This window comes from Rhinichthys klamathensis, unplaced genomic scaffold (genome assembly GCF_029890125.1).
Source record: "Rhinichthys klamathensis goyatoka isolate OS25496 unplaced genomic scaffold, OSU_Roscu_1.1 h1tg000703l_1, whole genome shotgun sequence".
Taxonomy (NCBI): domain Eukaryota; kingdom Metazoa; phylum Chordata; class Actinopteri; order Cypriniformes; family Leuciscidae; genus Rhinichthys; species Rhinichthys klamathensis.
The window spans coordinates 610,269-631,550 of NW_026607124.1; the positions used below are offsets into that span (position 1 = coordinate 610,269).

At 37.2% G+C, this 21,282-nt stretch overlaps 1 protein-coding gene across 9 annotated transcripts in view; it reads right to left on the minus strand.

Moving 5' to 3' along the window:
• Nucleotides 1-19,667, minus strand: part of epb41l3b (erythrocyte membrane protein band 4.1-like 3b) — a 115,318-nt gene extending 95,651 nt beyond the window's left edge. For 6 of the 9 annotated variants that reach the window (XM_056242175.1, XM_056242182.1, XM_056242180.1 and 3 more), the window contains exon 1: nucleotides 4,642-4,763. In XM_056242175.1, the coding sequence (XP_056098150.1) occupies nucleotides 4,642-4,752 (111 nt within the window). In that variant the 5' untranslated portion in view covers nucleotides 4,753-4,763. Of the gene's footprint in view, nucleotides 1-4,641; nucleotides 4,764-11,484; nucleotides 11,598-18,736; nucleotides 18,808-19,559 lie in introns of those variants that run through there. The other 3 variants (XM_056242177.1, XM_056242173.1, XM_056242174.1) reach the window with 3 other exon arrangements.
• Nucleotides 19,668-21,282: the final 1,615 nt, after the last annotated feature.

Below are 21,282 nucleotides of genomic sequence, written 5' to 3' on the forward strand. Positions count from 1 at the left end.
CTGTATATTTCTTCAAAACCCAACGAAACTTACCAATCCACAAAATTAACGGAATGCATAGCTAATATAAAAAATTGGATGACTAGTAATTTCCTACTACTAAATTCTGAAAAGACAGAGATTCTAATTATTGGACAAAAAACTTCCACACGTAATAACCCAGAATACTGTCTAACACTTAATGGCTGCTCTGTCAAGTCTTCGTCGTCGGTTAGGAACAGTGTTGTGCTAGTTACTAAGAAATAGTAACTAGTTACAGTTACTAGTTACTTCATTCAAAAAGTAACTCAATTACTTTGTTGATTACTTACACCAAAAAGTAATGCGTTACTGTTAAAAGTAACTTTTTAGTTACTTTTTTAAAGAAAGTTCTTAAATGTTCCCATTAATGCCCTTTTATGCGTTATGGTCTATACAAACACAAAACTGACTTAAAGGAGAACTCCGGCGCAAAATGAACCTTTGGTCTAATTACACATTGTTACCTAGTCAACCGTTATCTGAGATTTGTTTTCATTATTATCGAATGTAAATAGTTTTATCTCTAAAAACAGTTTAGCCTATAAAGCTAGTATAACGCTAGTATATTGGGCATAGTGTAATGACAAATAAAAATCGCTTGTTAATACCACTAACAAGGCTGAAAATAGACCCACACTAACACGGTAGCATAATGAGGGTCCCTACCTTCAAACCGAAGCATTGAGAACTTTGTAAGTGTACAGACAGTTTAATAAGAAGATATTTTAAACATACAGTCAACTTCGCGTATACAGACAGGAGCCATCTTTGAAATACAGCCTTTACCAGTCGATCTACGAACGCCGATCCAAGCCTGCTGTTCGCGCTCACCTTATCACAACTTATAGCTCGTTCACATCTCACCAGCGCACTTGGATCGGCGTTCGTAGATCGACTGGTAAAGGCTGTATTTCAAAGATGGCTCCTGTCTGTATACGTTGACATGCTCAACATATATATATCAACATAGAAGTTGACTGTATGTTTAAAATATCTTCTTATTAAACTGTCTGTACACTTACAAAGTTCTCAATGCTTCGGTTTGAAGGTAGGGACCCTCATTATGCTACCGTGTTAGTGTGGGGCTATTTTCAGCCTTGTTAGTGGTATTAACAAGCGATTTTTATTTGTCATTACACTATGCCCAATATACTAGCGTTATACTAGCTTTATAGGCTAAACTGTTTTTAGAGATAAAACTATTTACATTCGATAATCATGAAAACAAATCTCAGATAACGGTTGACTAGGTAACAATGTGTAATTAGACCAAAGGTTCATTTTGCGCCGGAGTTCTCCTTTAAACAGAAAGTAATTTTTAAACACTATTTTATTTAAGTCAGACCAGCACAAACTGAATATATCAAGGATTTCTGAAATAAATAACAAAACAAGCATTTTTAAAGCTAGTGACTTGTTTGCTTTCTCAACATTGATATTTTCATGCAGCTGACAGTATACGTTTTTACCACTGTGGTTTTTACTGCATGAATTAATATTTGAGCAATACAATTGTACCTTGATCATTCTTGTTAATTCATAGTACGCCTACATTAACTAAGGAGATACAAATACATCTAACAATGAATGATACTTCAACATTTATTAACCATATTTAATGCTAAAATTGTAATCTTATTGTAAAGTGACATTTATATGATTCAAGCTTAAAGAAGATGGCCATATTTAAATATCTGCAAAGGCCAGAGCATTAAAATTACATAAATGTAGACCTATATTACATGTACAGTCTTTCACTTTATTTGCTTAAATTTTAGAACACTTGATTAGACTTGATGTCGGCTGCATGAACACATCAATGTAAGCAATCAATCACGTCACTAGTTTTTAAAATACAACTTCGCCGGCTAATGAATGCATAAAAGTGACCAGCTGGATATAAACTAATGCAAATAGATGGTAACAATTGCGACATAAAACATGTGGGTCAGGTCTGCGTGTGTTTTTGTCACATTGCTTTAATCGCTTGAGGTAAGTTAGCCGTTACTAATGTTATTCCTCTCAGACTCGACGGCAAGCTTCTGTTCTTTCTCTGCTGATGCAGCATCTAGTCAAAAAATTAATTACTTTATAATGATATGGCAATGTGTTATTAAGTGTTCTGTCTTCATACCGTTTCGCTGTCTGTGTTTTAAATGCGCATCAAGTGCTCAGCGCTCTCCGTGCAGCTTTAATCTCCGTGCTCGCGCTGCCTCACGTGTACGTAAACAACTCAGCCAGTGAGTTTGTTATGTGTCCTCAGGTGTCCTCTCGCTCTGTATAATGCTAGCAGTCTCTTCAGTGCTCTCGTACTGTGTAATGACAGCGCACACTTCTCAGCCGCTCCAGCAACTAATTAATTTAAAAAAGTAACGGACAACGCGCCATATGGTAACGGTAACGGAGTTAATTTATTTAAAAAGTAATGCGTTACAGAATTAGTTACTGTCAAAAGTAACTGCGTTACTGTAACGCGTTACTAGTAACGCGTTACTGCCCAACACTGGTTAGGAACCTGGGTGTGCTGTTTGATACCAACCTTTCTTTTGAAAGCCACGTGTCTAGTATCTGTAAAACTGCATTTTTCCATCTTAAAAATATATCTAAAATACGCCATATGCTCTCATTGGGAAATGCGGAACATGCTCTACTGGGTGGTTGCCCTGCACGCTTAATAAACAAACTACAGCTAGTTCAAAACGCCGCAGCTCGAGTTCTTACCAGAACCAGGAAATATGACCATATTAGCCCGGTTCTGTCAACACTGCATTGGCTCCCTATTAAACATCGTATAAATTTTAAAATATTGTTGATTACCTACAAAGCACTAAATGGTTTAGCTCCGCAGTACTTGAGCGAGCTCTTAACGCATTATAGTCCTTCACGTCTATTGCGATCTCAAAATTCCGGCCAGTTGATAATACCTAGAATATCTAAATCGACTGCAGGCGGTAGATCCTTTTCCTATTTAGCACCAAAACTTTGGAACAATCTTCCTACCATTGTCCGGGAAGCAGACACACTCTGTCAGTTCAAAGCTAGACTAAAAACACATCTCTTTGACCTAGCATACACATAATACATTATAGACTTCGATAATTCAATGTTAGGCTGCATAGATTAGGTCAGCCGGAACTGGGAACACTTCCCTTAAATCTTGATGTACTCGCTACATCATAAGAAGAATGGCATCTACGCTAATATTAGTGTCTTTGTTTATCCCGAGGTTTTCCCGCAGCCTGCCGGATCCAGGCCGTGTCCAGATCTGACGAGGGAGCTTTGCCTGGACCCGATGACAATGCAGTGCTGAAGTATCCACTATCCTCTCCCTATGGAGGATCCCTTTCCCACTCTACAGATAAAGCGTTGTGAATTCCGGCTCGCGTAACCCGAAGTGATAAAATAAAACAAAATTCTGTATCAAAATTTTTAGGCAAGAAAAGTAGTTTGTTTAGGCTGGGTTGTATGAATTACAAACCTGCGCACATATTTTAAAAAGCACATAACTATAGAATTCTGAATGAGCATGTGAACGCCGTCAGCGTTAATCACAGGTTCGCGTTTAAAGTCTGATCATTTCGACGGAGGTGAATCAATCAAAGTTAACTTTAGCTGGAAGTAACATTATTCAAGAACCGCTATAACGCCAAAACAATCGGTTACCTTAAATTATATGTTTATCTCTGTAAAGCTGCTTTGAAACAATCCATTGTTAAAAGCGCTATATAAATGAAGATGACTTGACTTGACTTGACATATATGTTGAGCATGTGAACACAATGGCCAATCACAGACATACATGTTGAGCGCGTGAACACAATGGCCAATCACAGACATATATGTTGAGTGTGTGAACACAATGGCCAATCACAGACATATATGTTGAGTGTGTGAACACAATGGCCAATCACAGACATACATGTTGAGCGCGTGAACACAATGGCCAATCACAGACATATATGTTGAGTGTGTGAACACAATGGCCAATCACAGACATATATGTTGAGTGTGTGAACACAATGGCCAATCACAGACATATATGTTGAGTGTGTGAACACAATGGCCAATCACAGACATATATGTTGAGTGTGTGAACACAATGGCCAATCAGAGACATATATGTTGAGCTTGTGAACACAATGGCCAATCACAGACATACATGTTGAGTGTGTGAACACAATGGCCAATCACAGACATATATGTTGAGTGTGTGAACACAATAGCCAATCACAGACATATATGTTGAGCTCGTGAACACAATGGCCAATCACAGTATTAGTCCCGCCCCTCCTATACTGTGATTGGACGGCTGGGTAAAAAGTGACAGTGATGTTTTACCCACTGTGTTTTACCCAAAGTTGAACATTCTTCAACTCTCGCTGACTGGTAAAAAAACAACATCCGTTCAGCGTGAAATAGTTGTCATCTCCTCGTCACGCTGCTGCCATTTAAACAAAACACAGCGCTCCCATTGGAAACAACTGCAAAAATACGCTAGCCTTGAAAAAAAAAGACTTTGATGGACACACGCATTCCAATATTAGTAATATACAAGTATAAAATGTAGTTTTTTAGCCGTTTTGACAGTAAATGAGGAAAGCTGGAGCTGACCCGACTCACCTGGTGCCGTGTGTCCGGGCTTTCGTGTCCTGATGCTGGGAAGTGTTTCGGGGGGGACGGTTTGGCTTCTGTGTGCGGGACGTCCGATTCCGAGCCTGGATCCGTCGTCATGGCCCGTTACACTGAAATGCCACACGGATATATATATATATATTCAGGCTGGGCATTTCACAATCTGACTGGATTGCTTCTTCACTGGAATGCACAGTGTGGGTATCGGACCACAGATAAGTTTATATTTAGCCTGATGTTTACTCTTGCACTGTCCTAGGATCACTGTATTTTTGAAAGCACCAGATCACGACAGCAGTGATGCCTAGTACACAAGTCTTTAATGCCCTGAAGCACATTCAGACTGCATGCTGTCTGTGGTCCCTTGAAAGTGTGTTACGGCAGACAGGCATTGCTTCCAACAGTCGTGCAATGCTGCCATGTTTATCTGTGTGTCGACAACAAATAGCACAACTCAAGCAATTTTTGACTGAGCAATGCAGACGGGCGAGTTTGGAAACAACACTATACCGTAACCTCTAGAACTGAGTATTAAAGTTAAGAGTATTAGTGCATTGACATGAATGATTCCTCAGAGATCTAAGTGATCAGATGCACCATTTTCACTTGCTGGACCAGGAATCAGCTGAAAACATAGTAACACCCTAGTAACCCCCTAGCAACCACTCAGAACACCCCAGCAAATAGAGCAGAAAACAGCTGAAAACCTAGTAACACCCTAGCAACCACTCAGAACACCCACGCAAATGGACCAGAAAACAGCTGAAAACATAGTAACACCCTAGCAACCATTCAGAACACCCACGCAAATGGACCAGAAAACAGCTGAAAACATAGTAAACACCCTAGCAACCATTTAAAACACTCAAGCAAATGGACCAGAAAACAGCTGAAAACCTAGTAACAACCTAGTAACCCCCTAGCAACCACTCAGAACACCCAAGCAAATGTTATATCTTCTGCTTCATAAAGTGTGAGTGTTTGTTTGTAATCTCTGACAGTCCTGGTATCTTCAGCGGCGTGACAGTGATGTAAACCATCGGCGGATTCTTCTGGTGTCTATGGAGAGCGGCAGTGGAAAACTGCAGGAATTACACGACTGCATTCTGTCAGACTCATTCTGTGAACTTTAATGGCCTGGTGCAGAAATGTAGGTCAAACTGAACCGCAGGAGCAAAACGAGCCAATGGCCCTCCAGATCTGCTCGACATCAGAGAACGAGAGAGAAGCAGATCATATTCTCTGAGAGGCAGATAAAACAATGCGAGTATCTTCGTGAATAATAACGAGGATTGTACAGTGGATGTTTTGCGATTACACCGGCAATTATAATGAAGATCCCTTTGGGACTGAAATTCAGCTGAAGAAAAACAAAGAAGCCCCATATGGATGAATGAATGGATTTGTTTAACTAAAGGGTCAAAAATAAACAGCAACATTGATAAAAATGAACGTAATTAGAAAGTTCTTACTCATCTTGACTTATTTGGTTCACATTCTGTTTTGTATTTTTCACGACTGCTTGTTTCTTCATTGCTCTCTCGTCTAAATTATGGATGTATCGGCCGACAAAAGCAATTATCTGTAATTAGTCAATTGTTTAAAAACAGATGATGATCAGGGCCGATTATATCCTGTCAATCGAAAGCGTGATCGAATTACTGTTAATGATATACGTTTGTTTTTTCTGTTTGAATAAATCTGCCATGAATACAAGTGTTTATGAAAACTACCTTTAACTGAGTTGCATACAAATATTACAGTTTTTAATTGAGTTTAATTATTATAACATAAACAGCAGTTGAATATAATAACTCTGTTTTTCATTTTAACCTCTAATATTACAGTAATGAACCAAGTGAGAGGTTCCCTATATAGTTTACCGCAATAGATTTTTCCTTAAGAAAATCAAACTATCGACAGATATTATTCTGAATAATCGGCAGATATAATTCTGAATAATCGGCTATCGGCAGATATCATTCTGAATAATCGGCTATCAGTATCGGCAGATATCATTCTGAATAATCGGCTATCAGTATCAGCAGATATCATTCTGAATAATCGGCTATCTGTATCGGCAGATATCATTCTGAATAATCGGCTATCAGTATCGGCAGATATCATTCTGAATAATCGGCTATCAGTATCGGCAGATATCATTCTGAATAATCGGCTATCAGTATCGGCAGATATCATTCTGAATAATCGGCTATCTGTATCGGCAGATATCATTCTGAATAATCGGCTATCTGTATCGGCAGATATCATTCTGAATAATCGGCTATCAGTATCGGCAGATATCATTCTGAATAATCGGCTATCAGTATCGGCAGATATCATTCTGAATAATCGGCTATCAGTATCGGCAGATATCATTCTGAATAATCGGCTATCTGTATCGGCAGATATCATTCTGAATAATCGGCTATCTGTATCGGCAGATATCATTCTGAATAATCGGCTATCTGTATCGGGCAGATATCATTCTGAATAATCGGCTATCAGTATCGGCAGATATCATTCTGAATAATCGGCTATCAGTATCGGCAGATATCATTCTGAATAATCGGCTATCTGTATCGGCAGATATCATTCTGAATAATCGGCTATCAGTATCGGCAGATATCATTCTGAATAATCGGCTATCAGTATCGGCAGATATCATTCTGAATAATCGGCTATCTGTATCGGCAGATATCATTCTGAATAATCGGCTATCAGTATCGGCAGATATCATTCTGAATAATCGGCTATCAGTATCGGCAGATATCATTCTGAATAATCGGCTATCAGTATCGGCAGATATCATTCTGAATAATCGGCTATCTGTATCGGCAGATATCATTCTGAATAATCGGCTATCTGTATCGGCAGATATCATTCTGAATAATCGGCTATCAGTATCGGGCAGATATCATTCTGAATAATCGGTATCGGCAGATAGCATGCTGAATAATCGGCTATCGGCAGATATCATTCTGAATAATCGGCTATCAGTATCGGCAGATATCATTCTGAATAACCGGTATCGGCAGATATCATTCTGAATAATCGGCTATCGGCAGATATCATTTTGAATAATCGGTATCGGCAGATACCATTCTGAATAATCGGTATCGGCAGATATCATTCTGAATAATCGGTATCGGCAGATATCATTCTGAATAATCGGTATCGGCAGATATCATTCTGAATAATCGGTATCGGCAGATATCATTCTGAATAATCGGTATCGGCAGATATCATTCTGAATAATCGGTATCGGCAGATATCATTCTGAATAATCTGAATAATCGGTATCGGCAGATATCATTCTGAATAATCGGTATCGGCAGATATCATTCTGAACAATCTGAATAATCGGTATCGGCAGATATCATTCTGAATAATCGGTATCGGCAGATATCATTCTGAATAATCGGTATCGGCAGATATCATTCTGAATAATCGGTATCGGCAGATATCATTCTGAATAATCGGTATCGGCAGATATCATTCTGAATAATCTGAATAATCGGTATCGGCAGATATCATTCTGAATAATCGGTATCGGCAGATATCATTCTGAACAATCTGAATAATCGGTATCGGCAGATATCATTCTGAATAATCGGTATCGGCAGATATCATTCTGAATAATCTGAATAATCGGTATCGGCAGATATCATTCTGAATAATCGGTAGATATCATTCTGAATAATCGGTATCGGCAGATATCATTCTGAATAATCGGTATTGGTAGATTTCATTCCGAATAATCGGCTATCAGTATCGGCAGATATCATTCTGAATAATCGGTATCGGCAGATATCATTCTGAATAATCGGCCAGCCGCAGCATCAGGAAGTATTGTGTGATATCAGGTCTCGCGATGTAACGAATTGCTTTACGGCAAAAAATATCTGCTAAAATTCTGTCATTATTGCACTCCCTCACGCATCACATACATCAACAATCTATGAAACGGCCTCTATGACAGACACTATTTCATTTCAGAAGTGAATCATGGCAGGGTCGACGAAGAAAACGTGGTCGGAAGAGTCAAGGAAAATATAACGAGAAACCGACCGCGTGAGGAACCGGACAAGAGTCTCACTCGGTCAGGCTTTCACTTAAAAATAGGATAAGAATGAGCATCAAACAGAAATAACCCGGCGCCGCATACATGTGGTGTTCGAGGCGCACATACAATACAGACTGTCGACAGTTCAACAGGGCGCGCAGCTCTTAAAGGGGCCACGCCTTATTTCCACTCGTTACAGCTTCCATCCTACTGAACAGGTACCGGTGTACAGGGGGAGGGATCAGGCCGTGAGTGCAGAGCAATCTCTGCGTGAGTGCTATATACGACAGTACAAGTACTCCACAGCGACTCTAGGGGTCGCTGTTTGACAAAAACGGATCTCCTACACAGTGTACCTTTAAAAGGGAAATACATTCATAACTGTTTGTACATTAAAATTCACATCAATTATTTAACAAATTACTACTAGTACTACAATGAAAAAAAGGTATAGAAATAATTTTGACTCAGAAATTGCTAGTAAATTTCACAAATAATTGAAACAGTATATAACAGCTGAAATAGTATTTTCTTGTAAAATGTGCTCGAATAATCTTTTAGGCTATTAAACGCTTCAAAAAATCTTTTTCACTCTATTGCTGTTGTAATAAAACCCCCATCTCTGTAAACATTCTGGAAAATTTCAGGAATTTCCCTTCAGGGATCAATAAACTACGCCCATCTATCCAATGACAGAATCAGAAACACACTGAGCTGTGAAATATGCAGGAAGAAAAACGTATAGCAAATCCTGTCGCTCTTGACAAGTCTGGGTAAAAGCAGAACCTGGAGACACACGACCCAGCCTGAAGATCAGTCCATTAGCTCGGCACAGATGGGTTAAACCCTCTTAAAGGCTTAAACTCACTCACATCAAAAACGCAATGGAGACGCAGTCTGAGCCGTCTGTGACCAGATAATGCAGAGTTCATGGGGAAGTTTGTGTTAATCCCTTTATTATCCAAGTTCTTCATTGGAATAACCAAATATATACACTATGCATTGAGTGACAGACAATAAATAAGAAATGCACGATATATCGGCCACCATATCGGTATGGGCCGATATATGTTAATTTTTAATGCTAATAATTAAGAAAATTTGACCGATATATTAAAGTCGAAAAATAATTGTGTTCACCATGTCCATGATGGTTTTGAATTGCTTGAAATATGATTGAAATCTCTTCAAAGCGCACGTCTGTCATATCAGCTACATCAAATTATAATGAGAACATTATAATTGTGTGATTGAGACATGGATTTTAATGGGGAGACTTTTGTTTTTGTAATCAGGCTCTCAAATATTACATAAAAAAATTGGATTTATATTTATCGGCCAATATATCGGTTATCGGCTTTCAAATATAAAGAATTAATCGGTTATCGGCATCGGCCAAAAATTTCAAATCGGTGCATCCCTATAATAAATCACTTTATACAACTTAAAAACTACAGAATAAAAGCATAATTATGGTATAATCATTCTAGAAAGGTTACCATGGCCTAGTGGTTAAAGATCAGAGCTGGTGATCAAAAGGTCAATCTCAATCAACACTTAAACCAACGTCACTCAGACCCGTAATAAATGCATTGAAAATCAACAAACTTTCTGTACACAGAGGACAATGTTTCTGGATCAATACAGAATATTGATTTACAATCAGCCACATTCTACAAGTGACTCTTGGAATGTAAGAAACATGGTTCTACACATTCTCTATATTGTAAGCATGCTTCGTCAAATCAACAAATAATTAATTAATTATTACATTTGTTTGATCTTTTGTGTTTGCAGCATATAACTATGATGCATTGTGTCATTGTAAATGGTGTGCAGAAAAAAATATATATAACATAATATATAAAACAAAAACATTTTTTATTGAAATTTATTCATCATTAAATTTGTATAATTTATTGCATTCTAATGTGTTGTTATTACTTATTCATTTAAATAAAATGATATTTATTTTAATTATTTTTTAAATCAAACACATTTATGTTGTTCTATTATGAAACAAAACGATATAAATTTGATTAAAATAAATAATAATTAAAATAAATAACTAAAATTTTATTTAAATACATAATAAATTAACAGATTAATAGGGAAGTCCCTACCACAACTGTAACGAGGAACGGTATAGTTAGAATATCTTGCAGAATGTTTCTATTCTCAGCTGACGAACGATAAAAACATTGACAACTAATCAGAAAGAGCTCGAGCAATTTAAACTGCAGAACGCACGGAAATAATAAACAGAACGCTATTATTAGTTAATGCTAATATAGTTGGTAATGTAAACCCGAATTCAGTGCAAGTTTGCTTCATTTCAATCAGACTCGCCTTTTTTCCCACATCAAAACGGATCATACGCGATCAAATCTACCAAGCGTTCCGAGTAAACGCGTGCGAACTTCCTGACGAAATAACACAATAAATTATAAATCTCAGGTTTTCAGTATTTCTGGGTAAATTAGTGTTTAACAGCGCATAAATCAGGATATCGCCTATAAATAAGTGTCCTTATAAAACATACCTAAACGATCGCTATACGTGGATATACGTTATATTTACCAACACGCAGATGTTTCGCTGCTGTATGCATGCAAACGCGTCTTCTAAACACAAACGCCACTGAAGAAGCGAAAACCACGCACAGATTTATTCCATCCAGAACGTTCAGTGGATTTACTCCTGCATCTGTGGGGAAATGTGTCACTCAAACGCGTTCGTAAACAACGCGAGCGCATGAACGTTACCGTGGGTGCCGCGGCGTTCGCGTTGCTCTCCCCAGGGTTTGCGCTCTTCTCTCGCCGCTCGCGGAGCGTCTGACAGCGGCCACGGGAAGCTCGAGTCTCCGGTGAACCTTCAGTGCTGGTGGGAAACGGGAACCGGGAGGAGCGCGCGCGCGGGGCGGGACCGGGGATTCAAACTCACGTCACTGTACGGACGCGCGAGATCACGTGATCTCAGCTATGACGCAGGAGGAATGTTGTGGAAGTGTAAAACATCTATCAGTGTACAGTAACAGCAGCAATAACAATTTTATATTAAACTTATTTTTAGTATATTATATTAAAGTATTTTTTTCTACTGACTGTAGTAGTTCTATACTGATAGATGCAAGTTAGATATGAATTTATTATTTTTTAATCAAACAATTTGAATCAATTGTTATTTATTTAAAGCAATAGTCATTTTCTATATTTTCTATTTTAATCAATTTATTTATTTGCTTAGTACATTGCTTTTCTTATTTTTATTTATTTAATTTAATTTAAATAAAAGCAAATGTGTTCATTTATTATTTATTCATTTAAATAAAATAGTATTTATTTTAATTATTTTAATAAACCAAATAAATCTGATTAATATACAAATAATTAAACAAATAAATTTGACTGAAATAAAAAATAATTTAAATAAATGAAAACAATTCAATGTAAATATATAATAAATTAACATCAGATTAAAATAAATGGCTTAAAATTTAATGAAATCAAGTTTTACTTATTCAATTTTATCAATAAATGTTTCTTTTATGTAGTTATTTTTTATTTAAATGTATTTATTTATCATTTAAATTGTATTATTTTATATAGGAATTCATTTTAATCTAATGTGTTCATTTTTTTTATTTAAATAAAATTGTATTTTTCATTATTTTTATTTTAGTGAAATGTATTTATTTTGTTAGTTTAGTTTAAGAATCTAACTAAATACATTTGATTAAAAAAATATTTAAATAAACACATTAGTTTAAAATAAATGGCTTAAATAAAAAAAAATGTAAATCAATTAATTCAATTTTTTTTTTTTTTTTTTACATTTCTTTCAACTTTTCCTTGTGGGCCCTGAGGGTCCCGGGACCCCAGTTTGAAACCCCCTATATGTCCACATCTGTGAGGATATATTCTCTCCTCAGCAATCATGACACAGACTCCCAGTGGTCACTCTACAGTATATACACGCAACAACACTAAATTCAGCCTATAATTCAGCCTAAATCTATAACCTTTAAAGCACACACACACACACACACACACACACACACACACACACACACACACACTTGAGGTCTGCTCTACATGCTTTAACCTTCTTCTGTAAGTACAGTAACAACACACACACACTAACTGTGGGGAAGTGGATGGCAGCGTACCACTATAACAGAGAAAAGACAAGTTTACACTCGCTGGAAGCAGTTCCTCACTCACACACACACACACACACACCCTCACTCACACACTCTCCCTCCCTCCCTCACTCACACACACACACACACACACACACCCTCACTCACTCACTCACTCACTCCCTCCCTCGCCCGGAGCCACAGGAGTCACTGCAGAAACACACACAGCTTCTCTCTTTCATTTCTCTCTCTCTGCTTGTTTGGGAAAGAGTCACAAGAGTTTCTCTGAAAGTCAGCATGAAAACCCAAACTGAGGATTGTGTGAATGATTCATTAGAGCACATTATACTCGTCTGTCCCAGAGTCAGTGTTTCTGAACTCCTGAAACGCCTCCACTGTAGTCTTGAGTTTCTCCCGGGAACGAACACGTCACAATATTCCTCATTATAATAATTAATGCGCAGAATAAAGGGGCGGGGCCTGGTTGAGTTAGTCAGTAGTGTGTTAAACTGGCGGTTATGGAAAGGGGCGGGGCATTTCCCAAACACACTGGAAGCGCTCGACCAATCACAACACACTGCTCCAGCCGACCAATCAGAGCACAGTGTGCTTTTCAGAAGAAGGGGCTTCACAGAGACAGGAAGTAAACAGAGCGTTACCAGAGAGTGTCTAATAAGGGAAGAACTTCCACTCTCAGTAAACGTCCGGCTCCTGAACTGGCTGCAGTTCCACTCCGGCTCCACATGAGGGCGCTCACAGGACGAGTGCAGAATGAATGGAGGTCTATGGAGATATACCCCTCCAAATACACTTTTCTCAGGATATAATTTTTTGTCTAGTAATTTGAATGTTGTGTTCGAAAGGAGTGCAAAGAAATGACACATTGTTGGGTGTTAGATTGTTTAGAGTCACTTATTTGCTTTAAAAAGTCTTTTAAAATGTCAATGACGTCACACACATCGCGTGACCAGAGATACTGCTTAACGGCAATCCTTCAGTCACTTCGGTGCGTTCGCGCTCTGCACTTTCTGTTCTCTCGAGACAGCGGACACAGGTAAACACACGTGCTAGAAGAGTTTTTGTTAATAACATTCTGGTCCCGCTTCGGATGCTACGATGCTATCAAGCGGTCGTAATCAGTCCTTCACTGACCAATCAGCGTTCATTAGCAGAATGCTAGCGTGTTATGGGCAACAACAACTCAACCTGGAAGAAATGGAAAGGACATAAGTACTCGTTCAAGGTCAAGGTCAAGGTCAACTTTATCAGGTAAACTCAACGGCTCCATAGACTCCCATTCACTCATGGGCGATCGCCCCCAGTGGAGCTCTGGTGGAACTACAACCACAATTCGGTACAATAGGACTTAATAGGGAGTGGCCAGGCTCTCCGTAGACGGGCTCTGGCGATACTGACAGACTGGGAAGAGAGGAGCCGCAACAATGAGAATATGAGGAGAATAATCAACATTCAAGCAGGAAAACCTGTTCTAGTAGAGCCTGAAACTACACTAAAGGTTATAATAATAATTCACAGTCTCTGTGCTGACTGGTAAATCTGCAAAATGAGGATCTGCTGACACTGAGCTGCAGTGCTGTAAGACACGTCATGAGTTTGAGTTATCTTTAAACCAGTTTTCAACAATATGACCGCATATGACCTTTGGATAGCGGAAATATCCGGGACGGCATATTCCTCACATTGCAAGACAAGGACAAAGTGAAGAAACGCATAAAGTACATAGTCCGAACACTTAAATATCTTCCAAAAATACTGCCAGTTAGTTATAAAGGCTCAAGAAGCATCAAACCTACATTTAACAGCATTAAACTCACGCCTTTGATCATATGCTTATTTTCATATTCTTGATTCACACAGATCAAATAAACAGAAATGCAATATTATATTTTTGCATGAGGAACAAAGCCTATTTTAAGATTTCCTTTTTTTTATATTTTGGAAATATCATTTTCATTACTGTAATACAAAAAATATTTTAGAGAATCATAATTGAATCACAAAAAATACAAATCAAACGGAAAATTCATAAATGATATTAATGAGAATTTGGGGGTTAAATGTGACATTCTGATTAATTAAACGATGCAAAGTTAAATGGTCCTAAAAAGTCACTTTTACCAGTGTTATTTTAGTTTTATTATAGTTATATTCACATTTTGAAGGGTTCTGAGATATATAAATCTTATAAATCTTCATATATCTTGAAAAATTCTTAAAACAATTAGAGTAAAAAAATATGGATTAATTATTTGTACTGTATTGTAAAAAATTTGAAAACAAATGGATCATAATTATTCCATAGGCTAAATATTACCTAGTACCATTAAATTCCCTCAAAATACCAAATATGAAGAAAATATTATTATTTAAATTTAAGATAAAATATTACATATGGAGGTGTCATACTTTATAAAATGGATCATAATTATTGCATAAATATTACATAGTATCTTAAAATTCCCTGAAAATACAAAATATTAAATAAAAAATATTATTGAACAAAAATATATTTCATTGATTTTACTGAGAGAAAAAAAGGTACATTTGGAGATGTGTCATAATTTATCCATAAATATTACATAGTACCATAAAATTCCCTGAAAATTCTAAATATTAAATAAAAATATATATTATTGAACAAAAATATATATTGATTTTACTGAAAGAAAAAAAAACTCCCTGAACATACAAAATAGTAGATAAATAAACAAAAATATATATCATTAATTTTACTAAGAGACAATGTTTTTACATTTGGAGCTGTCATAATTATTGCATAAATATTACGTAGTACCATAAAATTCCCTGAAAATACAAAATATTAAATAAATAAATAAATATATATATATATATATATATATCATTAATTTTACCGAGAGAAAAAAAGTTACATTTGGAGGTGTCATAATTATTGCATAAATATTACATAGTACCATAAAATTCCCTGAAAATACAAAATATTAAATACATATATATATATACACATATATCATTAATTTTACTGAGAGAAAAAAAGTTACATTTGGAGGTGTCATAATTAATCCATAAATATTACATAGTACCATAAAATTCCCTGAAAATACTAAATATTAAATAAATAAATAAATATATATATATATATATATATATCCATATATCATTTATTTTACTAAGAGACTATTTTTTTTACATTTGGAGGTGTCATAATTATTGCATAAATATTACATAGTACCATAAAATCCCCTCAAAATACAAAATAAAAAAATATTATTGAACATAAAAATGTTTCATTGATTTTACTGGGGGAAAAAAGGAAGTTCGATTGGAGGCTTCCTCCTGACGGGGAATGCGGATCAGCAGAGGGTTTTTAGGACGCATCATTCGGCACTATAAACAGCCGCCGACAGTCTCTCCCACACGACCGGCGTGTCTTTATACGGGTAAAAGCAGCGTCATCCGCGCGGGACAGGGCCGATCTGAGCCGTCTTATCAGACCTGTGCCGGGAGACAAGGTCTGCGCTGTTATCTGCACTTCTGCTGAGCTTCACACAACGCTCACGTGGAGCAGGATTCAGAAACTGGGATAGAACAAAAGTGCAAAATGAGCATGAATAAGTGTGAGCAAAGTCTATGAGGCCAGGCGGTGCCAACTCAGCTGAACGCCGGGGAAAACAGCCGAGCGAGGGCACCTACACCGTATGAACGCCTCGGACCTTTGAGCGGCTCCTTATCAGCTGATAAACAGACATGTGACCTCTGACCCCGACCAACTTCAGCCTCTTGCACACGACTAGCTTTACTCAGAAGAAGCTCTGTGTTACTCTCCACCAACGCTTCTCTGTCAATGTCAAGATCTCACTGGGGGTCAAAGGTAAAAGTGTAACACTCCTGATACGGGCAGGGTTATTAATGTTAATTCCTTTTATAACTGTCTCATCTTTATGTCACTTTTAATTCCTTTTACAACTGTTTTAATTGTCCTTGCTTTTATTTTTGTGATTATTTTAATTCCTTTCTGTGTAAAGCACTATTACTATAGTGTGTGAAATGTGCTATATAAATAAACTTGCCTTCCTTGCTTTGCCTTAACTAAAGCTAGAACTATTAATAACATTTTTGATAATTGAAATAAAGCTGAAATAATATAAAATATAAATAATAGTAGAGCCATGAGTTAAACAGGCTCAGTGAATCTCGTTCCGACCGGCCTCCGTTAACCTGGTCTAATATGACATTATCAACCAGTTTTTTTTACGTTATAGCATCACCAAGTGGCCAATTGTCACGATTTTTTTCACATGATCACAAAATGAGCTCATACACACGTGCACCAATTTTGGTGAAAATATCTCATTCCGTTCAAGAGTTACAGCCATTTTAGTCATATTGGCCCCGCCCACTTTTAACGTTTTGGCGCCCCGTAGCAAATCGAAAATGAAACTTTTCTCTGTTAATTATTGATATTCACTCTCCAGAGAATCGATCTGCACTGTTTTGGTTCCGATCAGGCGAAAAAAAACTGGGTCTAGTTCGCAAAAGTAGGTTTTAGACAGAATCAAATATACGTTTTGTTTGTCTTGAGCCAAAGATTCCAATAAAAGACACTCGAGTCTGTGACAAACAACTTAGGAGTTATGAGCCATTTCACGCTTTCGATCACCCTATTAGCCAGTAAGGGCCATTCCTTATCAATGTGTCCCCATATGGACAGGTTTCTCTTTGCCTTCTTTTGAAGAGTTGATTTTTGGCGGATTGCAAGGAAACCAATGGTGGGTTAATTTGAGCATTGATGAAACCAAAACTTATACAGCCTTTCTGAAACACACCTATGTGCCAAAACCTTGCAAGAGGGATTAAATGGTCAAATTGACCCGCAAAAGAATGTGCCACTGAAAAACCCAAATCTCTGAAACGCAGTGATGTGTTTGATGCACTGGTTGCAAGTGTGACCGCTTCAAAAGCAAGTGAAACTCAAGGTAAATAATAACGGTTTGAATTCCAACCAAGACTCTTCACATCATTCCCATCGCTGACTATCTTCACGTTTATCAGATGTGTGACAAAAACCTCCAACACAGACGACTGGGAATCAATATCCTCATCCAGACTTAAAGATCCGGACCAGAAAAGCAACAGGTAAACAGACCCTATCAGAGTCAGACAGTCTCTATCAAACACAGAATGAGCCGTGAAGCAACTCTACAGTATTTGAACCAGTCTGGAACGTCTTCTTATAGATTTCTCTGTCGTGCGTTTCCCTACAATAGCCAAAAATCAGCAAAAACCAGCGAGAGGAAATGAAAACAAGCAAAGCGACAATCATTTCCTCTTTCCAAAGCTTCTTTACTTACTCTGCAGTCACACACAAATGACTCAAACAGACACACACACACACACACGCACGGTCAGAATCGCTGTCAATCATACAGTGCACATGATCCTCAATGACGGCATGTTTTGTTGAATATAACAGTCTGGCCGATGACATTACTCATATTTGAAGATTTAAAGATCAATAAATGATGTTCTTCCCCAGTATTTCTGTCTTGTTTTAGCATGACTGGAGATATTAAGTAAAAAATGAAGTGAGTTTGTGTTTAAAACAAGAACAAATATCTGCCAATGGAGTCAGAAAAATAAACGTAATTCTGGTAAAAAAAATATTATTAAATCTATATTATTATAGGTCGTTTAACCCCATGTCAGTCACAGCTGTTATAGTGACTCTGAAACGGAGTATAATTTAGCAGATTTACGGGGGTTTCCTGTTCTAGAAATACATCAAAAGAGGGTTTTTTTTGGAAAACCCCCAAATGTCAAAGATATCCACTGACCAAAGGATGGTAAAAGTGTGTTTCTCTAGGAAAGTGACTCACCGAAAGACCGAATCCAGATGCAGATCCACGGCACAGAGAGCCCATAATCCCGGCAAAAGAGGGAAGAAAACACATTCAACATCCATATTGAGTGATCGAGATCTCAAACAGATATCAAAGAAATATCAGATATCTGCATGTGGGCATATGCCTTTTAAACTAGTGGATTTATGGCTGGTTGATATGACAGACTTTTGGAAAGTGTGACATGATATACAGCATCTAATAAAGTGATTTAAACAACATTTTGTTGATTCTTTCATAACTTATTATACAAATGTGCTTTTATGAGCTCATATAAATTGAGACATGAAAATTAAAATACATGAAAAATTAAAGAAATAATATACTATTAAAATTAATTTGTCACACCACATGACCATTTGTAATGACCAACGTCAACAAGGTAACTGAAATCATATATATATACGTTGTTTATATGTGCAATTTTCATACATTTAACATTTAGCTTGTCATTAAACTAGCTTGTTAAATTGTCAAATGAATCAGTGATCGCCCACCTGTCAATATTATGTGCTAAATCATGTCTAAAACACCTGAAGATATAAAACAATCAATATTTACAGTAGTCGTGCAGCAAAAATGCAACTTTGCTGGATCAGATACCGAGTTTTCAATGTCACTTTGACCGAAAACATTCAAAGCAGCACTGACACATTTATCATGGTTTCATTTACCTAAATATGTATAAATATGTCTAACTAATCTTATCTCACCTGAAGGAACACAGTAACATGTACTTAAAAACATTGTAAGTTATCGCGCTTCGACACAAACACTTTAACAGTAAAATAAGCATCACCTGACAGCAGTCGCTCGTAGAGGATCCTTTAGCGAATGTCAGAGTAGATAAAGCAACATCTGATCCTGTTCCAGCTGTAAAACACACACTGGCAGGAGATCCGAGCAGAAAGACTGTCTCACCTGAAGATCTTCCACTTTCAATCACACTCACATTCACAAGTTTCCCTGGGCGGAGTCTGGAGCGGGAAGGCCACGCCCTTTGTGTCTGTGATTGGCTCGCTGTCGTCTTAGCCACGCCCTAACATAATCCCCTCCTTCCTGGCGTCTTATCCCAGAAGTGTGACTCCTCAGCAACTGAGATTGAAACTTATGGGTTTATTTGCTAAACTTCGTATAGCCTATATTTTAAGCATATGTGTGTGTGTGTGTGTGTGTGTGTGTGTGTGTGTGTGTGTGTGTGTGTGTGTGTGTGTATAAATGACTCAGAAGTTTTTCATTTTAGAGTTTGAAGCTATTTAAATAGCCTAATAAAAATGCCGCAAGTTTCAATAATCACAGGCACGTTTCCCCATGGATGTTAATGTTTATTATATTCTCTAGTAATATGGATGTGCAATTCTAGATAAAGAGATGATCTTAGATAAAGAGACAACCTTTTTGTTCTTCACATCTGATGTGACCTGAAGAATATCAGTAAAAGTGACGATCAAAGTTCATAAATTAAAGCCATTAGACTAGGGGGAAAAAAACCTGTAAGTAACAAACTCAGTTTATGAGTTTATGTATATTGGGGGCCTATAACACGTATTTCCCTCAGAAAGTGCCGTTTCATTTAAATATTAGCTACTCATTTCGTATAGGGAAAAAGTCCCCCTGTAATTAATCATTTTATCCCTTAAAACTCATCTTTGATCACCAAAATTACATTAAGGCATTTTTTCCCTTGAAAAAATGTCTTCGTGCCTTAAAATATCTTGAATGTAACTCGACACCCTCGCCTCATTTAGTATGCGCGGCTCTATGAATATGCAAATGAGCCCCGCCTCCACTCACTCGCTCAGCTCAGAGATCCACTGGTTGACGATCACACGTTGATCTGATTGGTTACAAGGTCGTTTGTGACGTCAGAAACACCAGCGATTTCAAACCGTGTTTTTGAGACTGTCTTTGGTTCACTGCAGTTTTAAGCAGGAAATACTCAGCAATGCTGTCGACTTATGAACTTACACATGGTGTGTCTTAAAGCGTATTAAAAACACCACATAGACACGACATTAAAAGCTGGATTTACACCACAGGGCGACTTTAACATTACTTACTGAACAGGAACTAACAACAGTATTTATTATTAAGCTTTGTTAATGCTTATATTGATGGGTTAACTGGTCTGAAGAAGATCACTAACACTGACTTAATTCTCCACTAGATGTCAGAATAAACACATTTATAACACATGGAGAGAGAAGATCAATGCAGGACAGAATTAACTCAAAGAACTTTATTTTCATAGCAGCTAAAACTATTGAACAGCTTTCAACAAACTCTCAAAAATCACCAACAAAGTGTCTAAGACCCGAGTCCTCGGCTAAACCAGTTATTGCCCTTGTGTATATACAATATCTGCTCACTAGAAATGAGTGGAGATACAAAAACAACATGTGCAAAGTTGCATAATATGAGCTGTGTGTGTTTATAACACCTGAAACACGAACACTGCTGTCCTACGTGGACACAATATTGTAATTTCTCTCTCAGGATCTAGTAGTTGTGATTATGCCAAA